The 20,493-nt window shown below is 38.1% G+C and overlaps 1 protein-coding gene across 1 annotated transcript in view; it reads right to left on the bottom strand.

Annotated features, from left to right (window-relative positions):
• Window positions 1-2,279: 2,279 nt before the first annotated feature.
• CIMIP6 (ciliary microtubule inner protein 6) overlaps window positions 2,280-20,493 on the bottom strand; it is a gene marked incomplete at both ends in the record, with an annotated part of 35,092 nt that continues 16,878 nt past the window's right edge. The window contains 2 exons of the mRNA XM_080916136.1: window positions 2,280-2,420; window positions 3,118-3,233. Coding sequence (XP_080772262.1) covers window positions 2,280-2,420; window positions 3,118-3,233 — 257 coding nt within the window. The remainder of the gene's footprint in view (window positions 2,421-3,117; window positions 3,234-20,493) is intronic.

Consider the following 20,493-nt stretch of genomic DNA (forward strand, 5'->3'; position numbering starts at 1 on the left):
AACACATGCAGATGTGCATGTGCACATGCACACATGCAAATACACATATATATACACACATGCATACACAAGCATACAGTTGTACACACAAATGTGTACACACTTGCAAACACACACATGCACACATGCATACACATGTACATGCATACATGCACACACAAGTGCATATATACTCACACACTTGCAAACACACACATATACATGCACAGATACACACACACACACACACACACACACACACACACACACACACGATAGATCTTTAAGGTGTTTTAACTCCACTATCTTCAGTTTTAAAGCTTTCATCATTTTTGTAGCAGACGTTTGCTTTTCTTCCATGGTATGATTTGTAAATTTATTTGCAAAATGTTCTTGAAACAGGTCTCCTTACACACCCCAGGCTTGCCTCAAACTTGTAATTCTTTCTCATCTTCCTGAATCCTAGAACCACAGACTTGAGGTACCATTCCTGGATCAGATGTATGATTTTTGTTTGTAATTTAATCCTTTTTTCCCCTGTGGATTATGGAGATATATTGTGTTGGGGGTTGCATTGTCTTTTGTTGAGTATCTCAGAAGCATCAATAGTGGACTGATATTCATAATGTTAGCTTTGTGAACTATGAGAAACCCTCCACATGCACTCTTATTACACACTGTAACTAGGCACATAAGTACTCACTGGAGTGCTATCTATAGTTTAGACAGAAGCAAACTTTCTTGTTCATGGAATGAGTTTGCCCAGCATTGTCAATAAGCCAATTGAGTCTGGCTTCAAGATTTCAATTCTCCCTCTCTGCTTTGGAGACCATTAGGTTGCATAACTGCTCAAACGTGGGTTCAAAATCAAATCTTTAGGTATCTTTTCAAACCTGATTACAACTTCATCCTTTCCCTCTTTATCGAAGTTTTTATTGTCCTGATTCAATATAGTGTTTGTTGAGTGAGATGCTACACATTCTCAGTTGTATATGCTTCTTTGACTTTGAAGCTGATAGACTATCATCAGTATAATTTGTTTTAGTACAGCTAGCTTTGGAAGGGGTTAAGATATATAGGTAGGATCTGAGAATGATTTAACTAATGGGTACTATTTATGTAGTCACCTTTACCCTGACTCTAGAGCTTTTAAAATGATGAGGTAATACATGTGTGTTTTGACAGTATCATTAGATACAGATGCAGGAACAAGCACATTTTCTATTTTGGAACATGGAAGTTATCTCTTTTATGACTGTCTATATTTGGTTGTTTACTTTCTACTGAATTTTGGCAGCAACACAATTCACCATCAGCATTCACCTACTATAACACAAGAGTCAGAAATCACAACACACAAAAATGGTACTTACTCATTGTAGTTTATTAAAATTTCTTAGATGGGTTAGAGGAGCAAAGTTATAACTGTATTATGCATCAGAGGAAAATTTCATCTGCTTCAGCTTATATACAATATAAATGCTCCCACCTGAGTGAATGTGTATACAAAACTGTATGTGTATATTACAGCACATGAAACATGACAAATCACAAGAGCCATAGGAGCAATTTTCACCAAACCATCTACAAAATAAACTGAACTAGTATGATGAAAGATGTGGCTAAAACACTAGCAGACATTTCATCTCCTAGGCACTCATGAGTTTTTGGTGTGTGTGTGTGTGTGTGTGTGTGTGTGTGTGTGTGTGTGTGTGCGCGCGCACGCATTTTTGTGTTTGCATCTATGTGTGTACACATGTGTGTTTGTATGTATGTGTGTGCGTGTGCATTGTGTAAGCTGGGCCTCTTTAAGAGCTTCTATTTCTGTTAGTTGTTTTGTTTATAAATAAAGACAGTGTTTTATAACTTATCACTCATTGGGCCGCTTAAAATTTTGATGCATTACTTAATCCTTTTCTGCCTCTCCCCTGTTTATGTAAATTCTGTGTTCTAAGGCTACTGATAACAACAATAACAACAACAACAACTTCAGTGATGGATGATTCCAGTGCCAAAAAACTACAAGACACTGAGGAAATTTGCTAAATTCCCAGGATTACAGTCTTGAACACCAAAGCTTATCCTCACTTACCCTGACTTTTTTATTAGTGGGTTTAAAGGCCAGTGCCTGGTAAGAAGAGCTTGCCCTACAGTTGAGAACTACACTCTTCCAGTTGTCTCCCATTGCCAGGCTTCTGGGTCTGCTGGGCTGGGCTGCCTTCTGGTTCTGATAAGCTGTTCTAAGTCTCCAGCAGCTCTTGGGAATTTTGTTGGCACAGGCCTGGTGAGGTCACTTTGTCTCATGATGAATTTCCTTTGTCTGTTTTTTTGGGCTGTTCTGATGAATCTGACCCTAGAGTGTTCAATAATACCTTCTGTCCCTTGGGAACTATTGGCATAGTCCCTGGCTTTATCTTTCTCTGCACGAAGGTTCCGTGTCTCTGGAAAGGAAAACAAAGATGACATTAATCAGAGAAGCAGGAACTGTAGCTGAGTGTGTGGGTTTGTTCAGGTTCTGGTGATGGAACTTGTTTCCCTGCCTATTCATTGGCTGTCACTTCAGTCCCAAACTAAAGACAGTACCAGAATGCCTGGCAAGTCTGCAAACAGGGCAAATACAACTGAAAGCATGGAAGTAAAACAGTCAAAGAAGTGCCTGTGCTTCTCTATCGCTGGAGTGCACACAGCGGTTTGTATCGAGTTTTATTCTGTTGTTTTCCTTTGTAGGTTGCTATGACTGCAAATGAATCCACAATTCATAGAATTGATGATTGTGTCCAATGTCCAAAAGGATTACTCACAATGAGCTATGACAACAATGTCTGGATAGGAAAAAGCACTCCAGCAACATTGATTTAAATTCTGTTCAGCTTTTAAACCTTACATATGCCTTCCTGGCACATATACATTAAGAACATCTAAAACTTTATCAGTATTGCTTTAGTAAGTGCTTTCAGAAAATAAATCAAAACCTTTTGGTCCTTGGTTTTTATTACATGTAGCTGAGTTTAGTCCACTAATGCCCATATTTGTTTACATAAACTTTTATTTTAAAGATGAGCATGACTTAAAAGGCTTAAGTTCTCCCATAAATCCACTCAATTCCACAACATTGAATAGTTGGGAACAGTGCCTTACCTTTCCCCAGACTGGCTCATTGGGAGGGCTTCTGGCATCGTATTGATGTATAAAGGAGATACATTCTACAAAATTGTCCTCCTGTCCCCCTGACACATCCAGACAGGTAAGTGGAACTAAGAAACACAAGAGATGGTTTAGTGAAATCACTACAATGATTAGATTTGTGTATGGAGATGTAAATATTGGTACATTTATGCTTTATGAAACCACCAACAAAATGACAGGCATGGTAGTAGACTACTTTTGTCCCAGAATTCAGAAGACAAAGGCAAACGCCTCTAATTTGAGGACAGCCTGCTTTACATAGTGAGTTCCAGATCTGCAAGGTGAGATCCATTCTCAAATGAAAAAAATTAACAGCAATTCCTGAAGTTATCTCCCCATAAATGTATATTATTAATTTGGATTCCGCATTTATTCCGCATGAAAAGATCTAAATCAAAACAACTTAAATTGTTCCATATGTACATTTGACACTTTAAAAATATTTTAAAATTTTTTATGTCTGAGTATTTTACCTGTATTTATATAGTATATGCACATATGTGCCAGATACTTTCAAACGCTAGACAAGAGCATCAGATATCCTAGGACTAGAGTTACAGAAGGTTGTGAGCGGCTGTGTGGTGCTGAGAATAAAACCTAGGCAATGCTCTTAAACACTAAGCAATCTTCACTGGTGTTGAATTCTGTCAAAGGAAATACTTCTGATTCCCTCTTTTACAAATATATACACAGAAATACTAATTCGCATATCCTTGGCATACCTATGGAATAATATATAAGAAATTGATTCTTGTGTTTCCTGTGGGAAAAGAATTGTGTGGAAATTGTGAAGAAATATGTGGATTAAATTTTCATTATATATCTTTATAGTGGTCAAATTATGTAACATATATATATATATACATATAAACACTATTAAAATGTAATAGACATAATTTTTTTCAAATCATACCTTTATGCTAGAAGGGGTGGTATATGCCTTAATTCCAGCACTCAGACAGGAGGACTGACAGAAGTTTAAGACCAGCCTGTGCTATATGATGAATTTAAGGCCACCCTGGGATATATAGTGACATTCTTTCTCAAACAGAATAAAATAAAATAACACGTATCCCCCCCCCCCCCAGTGTGACATATTGTTGCCTAATGTGGTGGTACACCTTTAATCTAAGTACTCAGGAGACAGAGGTAGACATAGCTTATGAGGCTAGCCTGGTCTTCATGACAAGTTCCAGACCAGCAAAGATGACATAAAGAGACCCTGTCTAAAACAAGTAAATAAATAAACATGATCTAAATTAGGATAATAAATAAGAATGGAAATACATTATAAATAGATACTTATTAAGTATTTATGAATTTGATTTTGAATATTGATATTTTTCTAGCAGAGATGACTATTCAAGTACTTATAATAATAGATAATATAATTTCCAACTAAGCCAACCAGAATATAAAATGAGAAGTTTCTTGATTTCTAACTGAGGTCAGCACTTACTCCTTACATGTCCTGTAGGACTTGTGAGACACCAAGGAGAGCAGCTGCAAACGGCCCAGAAACTGCAGAACTGAGGAAAATCTCATCATTTAAACTTTCTTTTTTTTAACAACTTTATTTTAAAGAACAAAGGTAAATGTACAGATTTTAAGCATTTTTTGCATAAAAGTATATAACACATTTTTACCAGTACTTGTTTTTTTTTTTTTTTTTAAAGGTCTTACAGTGTGATCAAGATCCCACCAGTTACAATGAGCAAAAAGCACATGCAAAACAAGATGCAACCTGGAAATAGTCAAAGTTTTCTTGGTGTGTAAAGATTTTTTTTTTTTTTTAACGATGAGCAGACAGTAATACAGGGTACAACCCGGAATTTGTAAATGTATTCTTGGTGGGTAAGGATTGAGCATGACTTTTTTGTTGTTGTTGTTGTTTTGTTTTCTTTTTTTCTTGGACTTCATACAGTCTGTGAGTTGTTTCTGGGGGAGTGCAAGCCTCTGGGGTTAGCTTCCCACTATCAGTGACTACATATTATATCTGTTCTTTTGTGACTGGGTTATCTCACTCAGGATGATATTCTCTAGATGCAGCCATTTTCTTAAGAATTTGGTTAAGTCATTGTTTCTAGTGGCTGAGTAGTATTCCACTGTGTAAATGTACCACAATTTTTGTATCCATTCATCTTCTGAAGGACATCTGGGTTCTTTTCAGCTTCTGGCTATTATAAATAGAGCTGCTATGAACATTGTGGTGCATATATTTTGTTGTGTATTAAAGTGTCTCTGGGGTATATGCCCAGAAGTGGGATAGCTGGGTCTTCAGGTAGTACTATGTCCAGTTTTCTGAGGTATCGCCAGACTGATTTCCAGAGTGGTTGTATTAGTTTGCAACCCCACAAACAGTGGAGAAGTGTTCCTCTTTCTCCTCAACCTCGTCAGCATCTGCTGTCATCTGAGTTTTGGATCTTGGCCAATCTGACTGGTGTGAGGTGGAATCTCAGGGTTGTTTTGATTTGCATTTCTCTGATGGCTAAGGATGTCCAGCACTTGCTCAGATGTTTCTCAGCCATTCGATATTCCTCAGCTGAGAATTTTTGTTTAGCTCTGTACCCCATTTTTAATGGGGTTTTTTGATTCTCTGGTGTCTAGCTTTTTGAGCTCTTTGTATACCTGGGATATTAGGCCTTTATCTGATGTGGAGTTGGTAAGATCTTTTCCCATTCTGTTGGCTGCCTTTGGTTTCTTGACAATGTCCTTAGCCTTACAGAAACTTTGCAATCTCATTAAGTCCCATTTGTTAATCTTTGACCTTAGAGCTTGAGCCATTGGTGTTTTGTTCAGGAAATTTTCTCCTGTGCCTATGTGTTCTAAGGTTTTCCCTACTTTCTCATCTAGTAGTTTCAGTGTATCTGGTTTAATGTGGAGATCTTTGATCCACTTACACTTGAGCTTTGTACAAGGAGATAAGAAAGGGTCTATTTTCATTCTTTTGTATGCTGAGTGCAAATTGGACCAGCACCATTTGTTGAATAGGCTGTCCTTTTTCCATTGAATGTTTATGGCTCCTTTGTAAAAAATCAGGTGACCATATACCTGAGGGCTCATTTCTGGATCTTCTATTCTATTCCATTGATCTACATGCCTATTTCTGTACCAGTACCATGCAGTTTTCAGCACAATTGCCTTGTAATATAGCTTGAGGTCAGGGATAGTGATTCCCGAAGATGTTTTCTTGTTGTTGAGGATGGATTTAGCTATTCTAGGTCTTTTGTTATTCCATATGAAATTGCACATTGATCTTTCCAATTCAATGAAGTACTGGGTTGGAATTTTGATGGGGACTGCATTGAATCTGTAGATTGCTTTTGGTAGGGTGGCCATTTTTAAAATGTTGATCCTTCCAATCCATGAGCATGGGAAATCTTTCCATTTTCTGATATCATCCTCAATTTCCTTCTTTAGAGGTTTGAAGTTCTTGTCATACAGGTCTTTTACTTGCTTAGTTAGAGTCACACCAAGGTATTTCATAGTTTTTGTGACGATTGTGAAGGGTACCTTTTCCCTAATTTCTTTCTCCACATGTTTGTCCTTTGAGTATAGGAAGGCTACTGATTTGTTTGAGTTAATTTTGTAGCCACTTTGCTGAACTTGTTTATCAGCTGTAGGAGTTCTCTGGTGGAATTTTTGGGGTCACTTAAGTACACTGTCATGTCATCAGCAAAGAGTGATGTTTTTATCTCTTCCTTTCCGATTTGTATCCCCTTGATCTTCTTTTGCTGTCTAATTGCTCCAGCCAGGACTTCCAGTACTATGTTGAATAGGTAGGGGGAGAGTGGGCAGCCTTGTTGAGTTCCTGATTTTAGTGGGATTGCTTCAAGTTTCCCACCGTTAAGTTTGATGTTGGCTGTTGGTTTGCTGTATATTGCTTTTATTATGTTTAAATATGGGCCTTGGATTCCTGTTCTTTCCAGGACTTTTAACATGAAGGGGTGTTGAATTGTGTCAAATGCTTTCTCAGCATTTAGTGAGATGACCATGTGATTTTGTTCTTTGAGTTTGTTTATATGGTGGATTACATTGATGGATTTCCTTATATTAAACCATCCCTGCATTCCGGGGATGAAGCCTACTTGGTCATGATGAATGATTGTTTTCATGTGTTCTTGTTTTCAGTTTGCAAGAATTTTGTTGAGTATTTTTGCGTCAATGTTCATAAGTGAGATTGGTCTGAAGTTCTCTTTCCTTGTAGGGTCTTTGTGTGGTTTAGGTACGAGGGTTATTGTAGCGTCAAAAAATGAGGTGGGTAATATTCCATCTGATTCTATCTTTTGAAATAGTTTGGAGAGTATTGGTGTTATATCCGCAATAAATGTCTGATAAAATTCTGCACGGAACCCATCTGGACCTGGGCTTCTTTTGGTTGGGAGGCTTTTGGTGACTTCTTCTATTTCTTTAGGTGTTATAGGGTTATTTAGATGGTTTATTTGGTCCTGGTTTAACTTTGTGATCTTGTATCTGTCTAGGAATTTGTCCATTTTCTCCAGATTTTCCAATTTTGTGGAGTATAAGTTTTTTGTAGTAGGATCTGATGATTTCTCGAATTTCCTCAGTTTCAGTTGTTATGTCTCCACTTTCCTTTCTGATTCTGTTAATTTGTATACTCTCTCTTTGCCTTCTAGTTAGTCTGGCTAGGGGTTTATTGATCTTGTTGATTTTCTCAAAGAACCAACTCTTGGTTTTGTTGATTTTTTCAATGGTTCTTTTTGATTCTATTTGGTCTATTTCTGCCCTAATTTTGATTATTTCTTGCAGTCTACTCTTCTTGGGTATATCTGCTTCCTTTTATTCTAGGGCTTTTAGCTGTGCTGTCAGGTTGCTGATGTAAGCTCTCTCCAGTTTCTTCTTGGAAGCACTTAGGGCTATAAGTTTTCCTCTCAGTATTGCTTTCATTGCATCCCATAGGTTTGGGTATGTTGTGTTTTCGTTTTCGTTGAATTCTAGAAAATTTTTAATTTCTTTCTTTATTTCTTCTTTGACCCTGCTATCGTTTAACAGAGCGTTGTTTAGTTTCCATGTGTATGTGGGCTTTTTGTTGTCTTTGTTGTTGTTAAAGACCAGCCGTAGACCATGGTGATCTGAGAGGATGCATGGGAGTATTTCAATCTTCTTATATCAATTGCGGCTTGTTTTGTGTCCACTTATGTGGTCAATTTTCGAGAAGGTGTCATGGGGTGATGAGAATAAGGTGTATTCTTTTACTTTATGATGATATGTTCTGTAGATATCTATTAATTCTAGTTGGTTCAACGTCTCTGCTAGTTTTGCAGTGTCCTTGTTCAGTTTCTGTTTCCATTATCTGTCCATTGAAGAGAGTGAGGTGTTAAAATCTCCCATTATTATTATGTGGGTGAAATGTATTTTTTTAGCTTTTGTAGGGCTTCTTTTATGAATGTGGGTTCTTTTTTATTTGGAGCATATATGTTAAGGATTGAGAGTTCCTCCTGACAGATTTCCCCGGTAATGAGTAAAAAGTGTCCTTCCTTATCTTTTTTGATAACTTTTGGTTGGAAATTTACTTTATTCGATATTAGAATAGCCACTCCAGCTTGCTTTTTGGGGCTGTTTGCTTGGAAGTTCTTTTCCCACCCTTTTACTCTGAGATAGTGTCTGTCTTTGTCTCTGAGATGAGTTTCCTGTATGCAGCAAAATGCTGGATTTTGTTTATGTATCCAGTCTGATAGCCTATGTCTCTTTATTGGGGAGTTGAATCCATTTATGTTAATAGATATCAAGAAATAGTGGTTGCTGTTTCCTGCTATTATTGCTTTTGTAGGTTGAGTTGTGTCTGTGTCTTTTTCTTCTTTTGGTTTTCTTGTTTAGGAGTTTTCTTGTTTTTACTAGGATGTAGTTCCCCTCTTTGTATTGGGTTTTCCACCTATAATTCGTTGTAGTGCTGGGTTTGTGGTCAGATATTGTGTAAATTTTTATTTGTCTTGAAATATCTTAGTCTCTCCATCTATGGTGATTGATAGTTTTGCTGGGTATAGCAGCTTGGGCTAGCACTTTTGCTCTCTTAGGGTCTGCATGATGTCTGTCCAGGCTCTTTTTCTTTCATAGTCTCTATTGAGAAATCGGGTGTGATTCTGATTGGTCTGCCTTTATAGGTTACCTGACCTTTTTCCCTTACTGCTTTTAATATTCTTTCTTTGCTTTGGGCACTTGGTGTTTTGACTATTATGTGTCGGGAAGTATTTCTTTTCTTGTCCAACCTATTTGGAGTTCTGAAGGCTTCTTTTATGCTTGTGGTTATCTCATTCGTGGGGGTAGGGAAGTTTTCTTCTATGATTTTGTTGTAGATATTTACTGTGCCTCTTAGTTGATACTCTTCTCCCTCTTCTATTCCTATTATCTTTAGGTTCAGTCTTCTCATTGTGTCCTGGATTTCCTGGACATTTTGGGTTAGGAGCTTTTTGTTTTTTGCATCTTCTCTGGCTGTTTTTTCTATGTTTACAATGTTGTCTTCTTCCCTGAGATTCTCTCTTCGATCTCTTGTAATCTATTGGAAATGCTTGCTTCTGTGACTCCTGATTTCTTTTTTAGGTGTTCTACCTCTATGGTTATCTCTTTTAGTGTTTTCTTTATTGTGTCAATTTCCATTTTAAATTTCCTCATCTCTTTGGTTCTGTTTACCTCTAGTTCTTTGAGTTCTTTGAGTGTTTTTCTTGTTTCCTCTTTAAAAGCTTCTCAATCTTTTTGCTTTTCCTCCTGTTCTTGTTTAAGTATCTCTATCAGCATCTTGAGGTATGATTTCAGGTGTGCGTCTTCTTTTTCTGGGGTGTTTGGCATTCCAATGTTTGCTCTTATGGGAGAGCTGGGTTCTGGTATTGCCAGGTTGTCTTGGTTACCTTGGGACATACTCTTTTGCTTTCCTCTTGCCATCTTGTTGTCAGTGATATTTTCTTGCCTTTCCCTTGTATCTGGTCTGTGTCCCTGGATCTTTACTGGTCCAGGTGTCAGATTGGCCGAGCCCTGTTCTGCACCCTGAGGTAGAAACAGAAGTTCCAAAGTTGTGTTCCTGGTCCCAGTCTTTAAACCTTTAGGAGCTGCTGGGGGGGGGGGTAGGTGGGCCAGGCCTTGTTCTGTGCCCTGTGGAAACAGAAGTTCCAAAGTTGTGTTCCTGGTCCCTGGATCAGTCAGGCCTGGTAGTGCGCTTACGGTGTGCACTCCGCAGCGATCTCTCTGCTCCCTGGCTGCCCAGATCTCCTACTCACCAGTCTTTAAAGCTTTAGGAGCTGCTGATCCAAGTGCTCATTTATACTTTCTTACAAACTAAGAAAAAATTATCTTTTATGAAGATCATATTTTCACTATCAGAACTTTGATAACTTCTTAAATAAATGAACCACCTCTACATTTTAGAATTAACCAGGTGAGTTAGTGAATAAGCCAAAGCATGAGCTGGGGAGAAGGACAGACATTTTCAAATTCAGGCTCTCCCACATGTCCTGTACATGTGTGATTTATGGGGAGGTCATTTAATTTTATTGAGGTTAAACTTTTTTTCTTTCTAAAATGTACATGATTTGTGTCTTAGTTTTATTTTTGTTACTTTGCTAAAAATACCTTGAACAAAAGGAACTTGAGGGCTTGTTTAGTTTACAATCCTGGCTCAGTTCAAAGAGGTGAAGGTGGCTGGGACTTAAAACTGCCAGTCACATCTCATCTACAGCCAGAGCAAAGAGAACTTAGTCCAAAGCAGGTTCTAGCATCAGCTCACTCTCTTACCTCTTACACAGTCCATGACCACGAGCCCAGGGAATGGTGCTGCCCACTGTGAGTTGAGTCTCCCCATATTGGCTAGCATAACCAAAATAATCTCATATAGATATACATACTATGGTTTAACTTGATTTAGACAGTCCTTCACTGTTATTTAACTTTTAAGTGATTCTAGATTGTTCCACATTGACAATAAAAAAAAATCAGAATTTGTTTTCAGAATTAAGGGGACAATGGGCAATGTTTATGTTTTGTATACGATTCTGGGATCAAAGTTTGGTGGAAAAACCATAGATGGGAGAAGGGTATTAATTTTATTCCCTTACAGTGAGAAAGTGGTATGAAGAGAAACTGGTATGAAAGAGTTATGAAGAAGCCAATTAAAGGATTGATGAAAGCCTAGAGTGGAGGAAGAAACCATACCAGCTAAGAAAGATCAGGTTGGGAGACAATTTTTTTGTTTGTTTGTTTGTTTGGTTGGTTGGTTGGTTGGTTGGCTGGTTTGTTTGAAGCAGGGTTTTACTATGTATGTCTGGCTGTCCTGGAACTCACTATATAGACCAGGCTAGACTTAAACTCTGCCTCCTGAGTGCTGGAACTAAAGCCATACACCACCATGCCTGGCTAGGAGACAGCTTCTAAACCTTCTTTTGACCTTTCCCCACACTGAATCTGGAAGATCACTGTGGCCAGGGCCATCAACCACCTGTTAACACCTGTCAACAGAGTAACAGTACCATGAAAATACCTCAGAGGGTTGTTGAGGTTGAGAGAGCACAAAGGAAAAAGGCACTTAGTGCTGAGCATGAGGACGTTAATTTGATCCCTGGGAAATACACTGTGAAGGTTAAGAACAGACTCCTATAATTGTCCTCTGACTTCCACATATGGGCTGTGGCATGCCCCAAATGAATAGATACATAAATAGGTAAGTGTAATTAAAACTTTTATGTTCTTCCAGAATAGATTGTTGATATAAATGCTGCCCTGGGCATCTCTTCTATAGCCTACACCAGCAACTATTAGTGTTATTATATTTGAAACACTATGAGGTTGCCTTCTCCTGATGACATCCATTTTCACTTTAAGGATGGTGGGGGTAAGGTGGGGGTAAACTCCTCAGTGGACTGGCCTGGTAGAGGAGCAGCAACTGCTGATGATCACAACTAGCTTTGTGGGCTGGACATACAGCTATATTGTTGAAGTGCTCACTTAGTATGATGAACCCTGGGTTTGATCCTCAGCATCACACAATTGGCCTCCTTGAAAGTGTGTCACTGGAGTGGGCTTTAATGTTTCTAGTGCCCATACAGGCCCAATTTTTATCTCTGCCTCTGCCTATAGATCAGAATGTGAGCTCTCAGCTCCAACTCTAGTGCCACGGCTCTCTGCCTGCCACCACTCTCCAGCCATGATGATCATGTACTAATTCTCAGAAACTGTAACCAAGCTTCCAATGAAATGCGTTCCTTTAGAAGCCACTTTGGTTGTGGTGTTTCTTCACAGCTATAGAACAGTGGTTAAGACAGTAGGGCATGCATGAAGAGAGTCTGGGGAGGCACAGACCAGGCAAGATTTAAGATGGTGCCTGCATGGCATAGGGGGGAAGCCTCCTTAAATTTCACCCCATGCTTCTTGTTTCGCTCTTACTTCACTGTCTACCCAGTCCTGGAAGGTTTATAAGGGAAGCTAGCATCTCTTCTGAGAAATCTAAGACTTCCCAAGACAGATTACCAAAGCTGTTGGACAGATATGTTATCCGAAAATGTAGTAGAGCAACATCAAATGTTTCAAAAGCAACACTGGACACAAGAGGACTGAATAATACTTTAAAATATTAAAAAGAAAGAGGAATTAAGAATTAAATGTTTATAGTTGATAAAACTTTCAATAAATGATTAATTAAAATTAAAAAATTTTTGGTAGGCAAGGAAAATCTGAAAAGGTTTTCCTATAAAACATTGTTTTTCCAAGGAAGCATTCAGATAAAACTAGAAATAAATCAAGAAGAAAGTCTAATAGTTTTATATCTATGTCATCTATGTCATCTATGTATGTATGTATGTATGTATGTATGTATGTATGTATGTATCTATCTATCTATCTATCTATCTACCTATCCATCTATCCATCCAACCATCCTTCCATCCTTCCATCCATCCATTAATTTCCAAAGAGATAAAGAGACAAGATCTGAAGAATGGAAAAGCAAGCATTATCTCTAATGACAAGCCAGAGCATACTATCAATAAAACTAGACAGGCCTTATGATTAGCTATGACCAATAAGGGACATATGTAGAAGAGACATGATGCAAATTCCCAGTGTAAACCTCAAGGAAGCTTTGCAGTTTTTGCTTTTTGCATTCTGGGAAACTTGAGGTGCCAAGTAGAAAGTCTAGGCAACTTGGTGAACAAACTACACGAAGAGACCACAGGATGAGAGGACTAGCAATCCCAGGTTTCATCTGAGTGTGATCCTCAAGCCTGTTTCTGCCAACTGAATGCTACTACACAGCCCAGGTCAAGATTGCAAAGCACTGAGAAATAAGATGAGTGTTCTTTTAAGCAACTAAATTTAAGGTAGCTTGTTAGGAAGATACTGAAATAGAAATATATCAGAAGAATATATGAATCAATTAAAATGAATAACCTTGTGTCCTACTTTGCTTTTTATTGCTATAATAAAGACCATTACCAAAAACAACTCAGGAAATAAAGGGTTTATTTGGCTCATATGTTCTGATCACAGTTCATCATGAAGAGAAGCCAAGGCAGGAAGCCATGCAGGGGAGACCATGGGGAATATTGTTTACTAACTTTGTTTTTCACAGCTTGCTCAGACTATTTTCTTACACTGCACAAAGTGGACTGTGATGGGCCAACCTACACCAATTATGGATCAAAAAATGTCCACAGGCCAATCTACTAAAGGCAATTTCTCTGTTGAGGTTCCCTTGTCTCAGACAACTCTAGCTTGTGTTGAGGTGAGAAAAAGCCTAACCCAGGCCACCTTGTAAACAGTGATCTAGAGTGTTTCATACCTACAAAATACTGACTTTAAAAAGGATCCATTTTTTCCCCACAGGGGCCAATAATGGAATGTCATTTTATTTAGTATAGAGGAATACCTACTACTTAAACATACTGCTTGTTAAATTACACATAACTGTGTAAACATGAGACTTTCTAAAAATCTACACATTGCTCAATAGTTAAGTGTAAAAAAAAATGAATGAAGACATTCAGGTTCTTGGTGGTTGTGCTATATAAGAGTACAAATTGAGGGCTGACTTAGAAGTTAAAAACACTTACTGCTCTTGCAGAGGACCTGAGTTCAGTTCCCAGCATCCACGTGTTGAGTTACAAGTATCTGTAATTCCAGCTCAGGGGATATATAAACTCATGATGGTGCACCTAGCCTCTCATAAGCAAACACACATAACATAAATAAAACACACCTTTAAAAAAAGAATTCACGAGGGCTGGAGAGATGGTGCAGTGGTTAAGAGCGCTCACTGCTCTTCCAGTGAATCGGCCTTTGGCTCCCAGTACCCAAGTCAAGAGGCTCACAATGCTTTATAACTTCAGCTCCAGGGTATCTGAGGACACTGGCCTCTGTGGGTACCTGCACTTACATAACCACAAGCAGGAAATCACACCTACATGTAATTAAAAATAATGAATTAAATTGGACTCAGCTAATTGGTTGAATGAAGCTTTATTAAATGAGAACTACAAGCATGTTTAAAATGTTTGAAAATCCGCTCTTAGAAACTTAACTAAAATAAGAATTTTCTAAACAAGTTGGTACCTTTTAACCAATGACATATGAATTGCATATTCAAAATGTAATCTGTTCCTTACATTGGTGTAGAGTTGGCAGTTTTAATTTGAGAATATTTTTTTAACTTTTTAAATACATAGAAACCATCAATAAATATTTTTCTCTTAGAAATTGTACTTTTCTCAGTAGAATTCTCTTGAGTCTTATATAAAAATGTAGTGTTCATAATATATTTTGAATGTTTTTATTTTAATTTGTGAATGTATATGTGTGTATTTGTATGGCTGTGTATATCAGTGCTTATGTATATTTGTGTATGTGTGTCAGTGTGTTTATGTATATATGTGTGTGAGGATGTGTGTCTGTGAGGGGTTGGGGGAGGCATATGTGTGCAGGTGCCTATGGAGGCCTGAAGGGTTTCAGATCCATGGATGCTGAAGTTGCAGATGGTTGTGAGTGGCAGAGGCTGAACTCAGGTCCTCTGTAAGAGCAGTAAGTGCTTTTAACTGTGGAGCGTCTCCAGCTCCATGTAATGGTTTGAATAAAATTACCCACAATAGGCTCATATGTTTGAACACTTGGTGGCCAGTTGGTAGGAACTGTTTGGGAAGAGAGAGCGGATATGGCCTTGTGGAAAGAGGTATATCACTGGGGACTAGCTTTGAGTTTTTGAAAGCCCAGGCATTTCCTGTTAGTCTCTTGCAGCTTTGTGGTAGATGTCTTAACACGTAAGCGCTCAGCTACTGCCGCAGCACCATGTCGTCTGCCTGCTGGCACATTCCCCACAGCAATAAGTTGCCTTGATCATGATTTTTCTTTGCAGCTATAGAAAAGTAACTAAAACACTCCATATGTCAGATATACATAAATAAATGCAACAAGAACGCATGCCCCTTGGTACAAAAGAAACAAAAAACTAAAATCCATTTTAAAAAAGTGATTTTTACCACTGGATCCGAATCTTTAGTAGGTTAGCAGCTCAGGTTTCTTTTCAACTTAAAACACTATCTTTCATCAATTAAGTCAACCTTTCCAAATTATAAATTCTTATGATAAAAATTCAAATATGACTGGTTCTTAGAGGAATTCAGATACGATGAAGTATGGCCATTCTAGCTAACTGTGGCAGCCAGCAAACTGTACGGTGGTGTGGAACATAAAGGGCACTTCCATTGCTTGCAGAAGATGAGATGGAAGATTGAGTGAGCTAAAGATGAGATGGAATTGAGTGAGCTCATAAAACAGAATGATGGGAGGTGACTTTTAATTAGCCTTAATATATACTGCTATAATTTGTACACTATAAAAGGCTGGTACACAGCTGAATTTTAAAAAGCCTAAAATCTTACAGTAAAATATTTTAAAAATAATTTTAACTTAATATCAAAACACTAAATAGGAATTATTTCAGGCCAATGTTGGGGCTTTTTCTTTGTTATTTTAAATTACATTATGACTGAATTACATGTATTTAGTAATTTTTAGTACTCATCTACAGAGGTATAGTCAGTAGTTTAACATCTGAGACTGCATATTCATTTGGTTATTCAAACTCCTTATTGAGTTTGGTGGTTATAGTAGATCGTAGATTATAATAATGAACTTAGCAATGGGAAATGCTGATAGAAGAGAGGGAGAGAGAGGAAGAGAGAAAGAGAGAGAGGGCAAGAGGGAGGGGGAGGGAGAGAGAAGACAGAGATAATATGACAGGTTTGAAAAACCAAATTCTAACTCAGTGCCTAACAGTACAATGCAATGGTTAGAAATTCAAATAACCCACCATTTATTATTACTGTATATAAGCAGTGTGGTAGAACTTTAAATGTTTTATTTAGTTCTAGTGACAATTCTACAATATTATCTAATTATAAGGCTTTTGTTCACTTATGAGTCAAATAACTTCATTTCCTTCTTAATCAGTTCAATGTCCACTGCCCCTGGAAAAAGTGTTCAGTTGTCTAAGCCACACAAACCCACCAGGTTAAAAATTATTTTCCCTGAGAAACTATAGACATGAGCTTATTGTACACTTACACCAGAGTTGCTTGAGTTCACATGGATTATTTTGTAAATAGTGTCATTTCTCTCCCCCCTCCCTCCCCACATCTCTCTCTTCCTCTCCCTCTCTCTCCCTCCCTCCCTCCCTCCCTCCCCCAAGGATCTTCTCTTTGAACAGCTGTTTTGCTTTTCCATGATATACAAGTATGTGTCTTCTCCTTCAGATCTGGATACACTCAGTGGGCTCTTTCAATGCCCTTTAGGGAGATTTTCTTATCATTTAGAGGCTGAACAGAGGGTCACTTAGAAGCATGGACACTAGAGCAGCTGTCTGGGTTCAAATGCCAGTCATCTGCTCTGTGCCCTTCAAAAGGTTCCTTAACCCCTGTGCTAGCTGAAGGTACCATCCTGAAAAATGCTGGCCTAGTATATTATTATTTAACTGAGCCTGAAAAACAGTAGACAGTATGCAAATCATAATAGAGGGGGTCAGGAAAATTAAAACCAAACTGCCATATGACACAGCTGTTCCACAGTTGGACATGTACCCTAAATTCTCTGAGTCAACATGGCATAGAGACACATGTGTGCTCATGTTTATTGTTGCATGTTTGCAGCAGTCAAGAAGCCATCAAACCTGTCTAGCTATCTACAGATGAATGCATAATTCAGATACACAAAAGAAGATTATAAACCACACAAATGAAATAATGGCATTTGCAGAAAAATGGTTTAAAAATCATGAAGTGAAATGACCCAAATTTAGAAAGACAAATACTATATACTTTGTTTCACACGAGTAGCTCAAATTAAAAGTTTTATGTGCATGAGTAAGTAAATGTGTGTATATGTAGATCATAAAGTAAGAAAAGGGACCATGAAAGAAGAGATCTTGGGGGAGGAAATGGAGAAGGGAGTGGATTGGTTCAAAGCAGAAGGTAGGGTCTATTCGGGAGAAAGAGAACTGACTAGAGGGAGTGCAGGGGGCGGGAGTGCTCCAACCTCTGTAATTTGGTCAGTCTAGTTGAAGACAGATATCAGCCAGACTGAAGGTCATGGCATTAGAAGATAGAAAATGATCGGATGCAGCATGAGGTGAAATTACAACGTAAATGAGGTCATCGCTCAACCAGGAGAAAAGTCTAAACCTCATTGTCACTCTTGGAAATGGGGCCAGATTCCTGTACAAGGCAGTCTTGTTACCCTATCACGTTCTTATCTGTTACTAGCGTCTCTGTCTCCACCCAGTTAACTTAACCGGGGTAAGACCCTTTGCCTTTTCTTGTCTTCACAGTTTACAGTTCTGTCCAACTCAGAACACTGGGGATGTAATATGTCCCTGGATCATCATATGAAACTCTCAGGCCCCACAAACAGTGCTTTAAAAATGTGTATGCTTTCCTCTTGTTGATCATCATGTTAATTTTATTCTTAGGCCCAACAAAAGACCCTAGAAGGGTAAGGTAAACTTTTGCAGTCTTATATTTTCTTACCTAAAAACTGAGAATGTCAACTGTATTATTGCATCATTATACTATATAGCAGTGGTTCTCAGCCTTTCAAATGATGCAACTCTTTAACACAGGTCCTCATGTTGTGTTGACCCCCATCCATAAATATTTGGAGTTCAGGCTATGTGACCCCTGGATCACTGGATCCTTCAAGGGGTTCATGAGCCAAAGGTTGAGAACCACTGCTATATACAGTTAATTTAAGAATAAAGTGAGTTTATATTTGAAAAGTTTAACAAAATGTCTGGCAAACAGTATGTTTGAAATAAATGCTGTGTTTTAATCACTGTTTAATCTTCATTTTATACCTCTCAGAAAAGAGCTCTAGGAAGATTGGATCTCCCAAAGGCTTCTTTGCCTGGTTCTTCTCTCAAACTTTCAAGGTTTTTATTTTGTTTTAAGGTTATAATGCTTCCTTGCCCTTTTCAAGAACATTACCTTGGTTCAATTCTACTTTTTGGCTGTCCATTTATGATCATAAAATAGGATAAAGACCAGAATGATTTTCCAAAATAACCAGTGTGATAGTTATCATTTGGCTACAAATCTAGGCTCTAATAGTCTTCATTTTTTAGAAAAGATTTATCTATTACTTATGTGTGTGCCTGTGTGAGTTTATGTGAGTCAACAGGCCAGAAGATGGCGTCAAATCCTTTGATGGTGGATGTTACAAGTGGTTGTGACCTGCCAGGTGGGTGCCAGGAGCTAAACTGGGGTCTTCTACAAGAGAAGCAAGTGCTCCTTAGCCACTGCACCATCTCTCCAGCTCTTAGTCTGTCTGTCCCTCCCTTCCTCCCTCCCTCCCTCCTTCTCATTTCTTTTCTTCCTTTATTAGTTTTGAGATGGAGTTTCACTACATGGTTCCAGTTGGCCAGGAGCTACCTGTGTTGGCCAAATAGACCTCTAATTCAGAGATCCACCTGCCTCTAACTTCTGAGTGTGCCATGGCCCTCATGCCCCTCTGGGCATTAATAATGTTAAGAGAGAATAGAAACTGCTGTCTGCGAAAGCCAGACTCAGAGCAACGTTCTCCTGTTCTCTTCATTCCCACTCTCCCCTGTGTCTACTGATGTGCCTGAGGGTCCATTACAAAGATCAGCTTGTCTTTGTTATGCTTCTTTTTAGGCATTTCTTCTTTATTCTCTTTGGCCTATCATCACAGTTTTTCTCACATGCTCCAGAAAATAATTTCCTTATATTGTCTTAATCTTGTTATTGCTTATTTCTCTGCTATTATTCCATAGATTATTTTGTAGAGTCTTAGGAAGCAGAAATGTGGTTGTCTGCACTTGTTCTACATTGTCAATCATAAGTACAAAATTTCTTTCTAAAGGAGAGGGCATAGTCATAGATGGCTTGTTAGCCTTTCTCGTGAACCCTTACCCGAAAGGTATGAATCATTCTGTATATGATCATTTTCTATTTTCTAATGCTGTGACCTTTAGTCTAGCTGACGTATGTATCATCAACTAAACTGGCCAAATCATAGCGGTCAAAGCATTAATGATTTCTAAATGGAATGTTTTGTTGACTCTTATTAGCATTGTGGTTATAAGAAACCTAAGTTTACTAGAATGCCATTGTAAGGTAAAATCATAGAACTGAAAATATTTAACAATTTGTGTAATTCTCAAGTTATGTATTTTAAGACAGCTAGTATAAGAAACAATCTAAAAATAAAAGTGAGATAGTAAAAATAGAGAAGCTAAGTCTTAGAGTAAGAATATTCTACAGGTCAACTTTTGTATTTAACTTTTAAATTCATGTCCCACAAAACTTACTTGACTATTTTCTCTTTTGAAAAGCACTACAAAGATCATTAACAATTAGCATCTTAGTTTCCTTTTCTGTTGTTATGACAAAATACTCCAACATAAGAGAAGAAACATTTAAATTGGTTTATAGTTCCAGAAGAATGGAGCCCATCATGGCCCGGAAAGCATGTTGGCAGATGTTTGAAGCTAGACATTCATACTGTATTGACAGGAGGGGAAAAAGAAGAGGGGTTGGGCTATCCTAAGTGTAGGGGAGTGTGCAATGGGTCCCAGTGTTCAATAACAGGCTTCCGAGGGATATTTCACAAACCACAGCAATCAGAGTATGTATACTTTGACATACTGCCAGTTAGGGCCAGACTATTTAAATAATTACAGCTTTTAGTATTTGATGGGGAAGCTGAATAGACTGCTCCTAAGTTTCTGACTTTGAAGCTGGTGTAATCAATGATCTGTACAGTATCTGGAGATACTGGACTAGAGATACTTCTTCTGGGAAGAAATAACAAACTTTCAGAGGG

This window comes from Micromys minutus (assembly GCF_963924665.1).
Source record: "Micromys minutus genome assembly, chromosome: 1".
Taxonomy (NCBI): domain Eukaryota; kingdom Metazoa; phylum Chordata; class Mammalia; order Rodentia; family Muridae; genus Micromys; species Micromys minutus.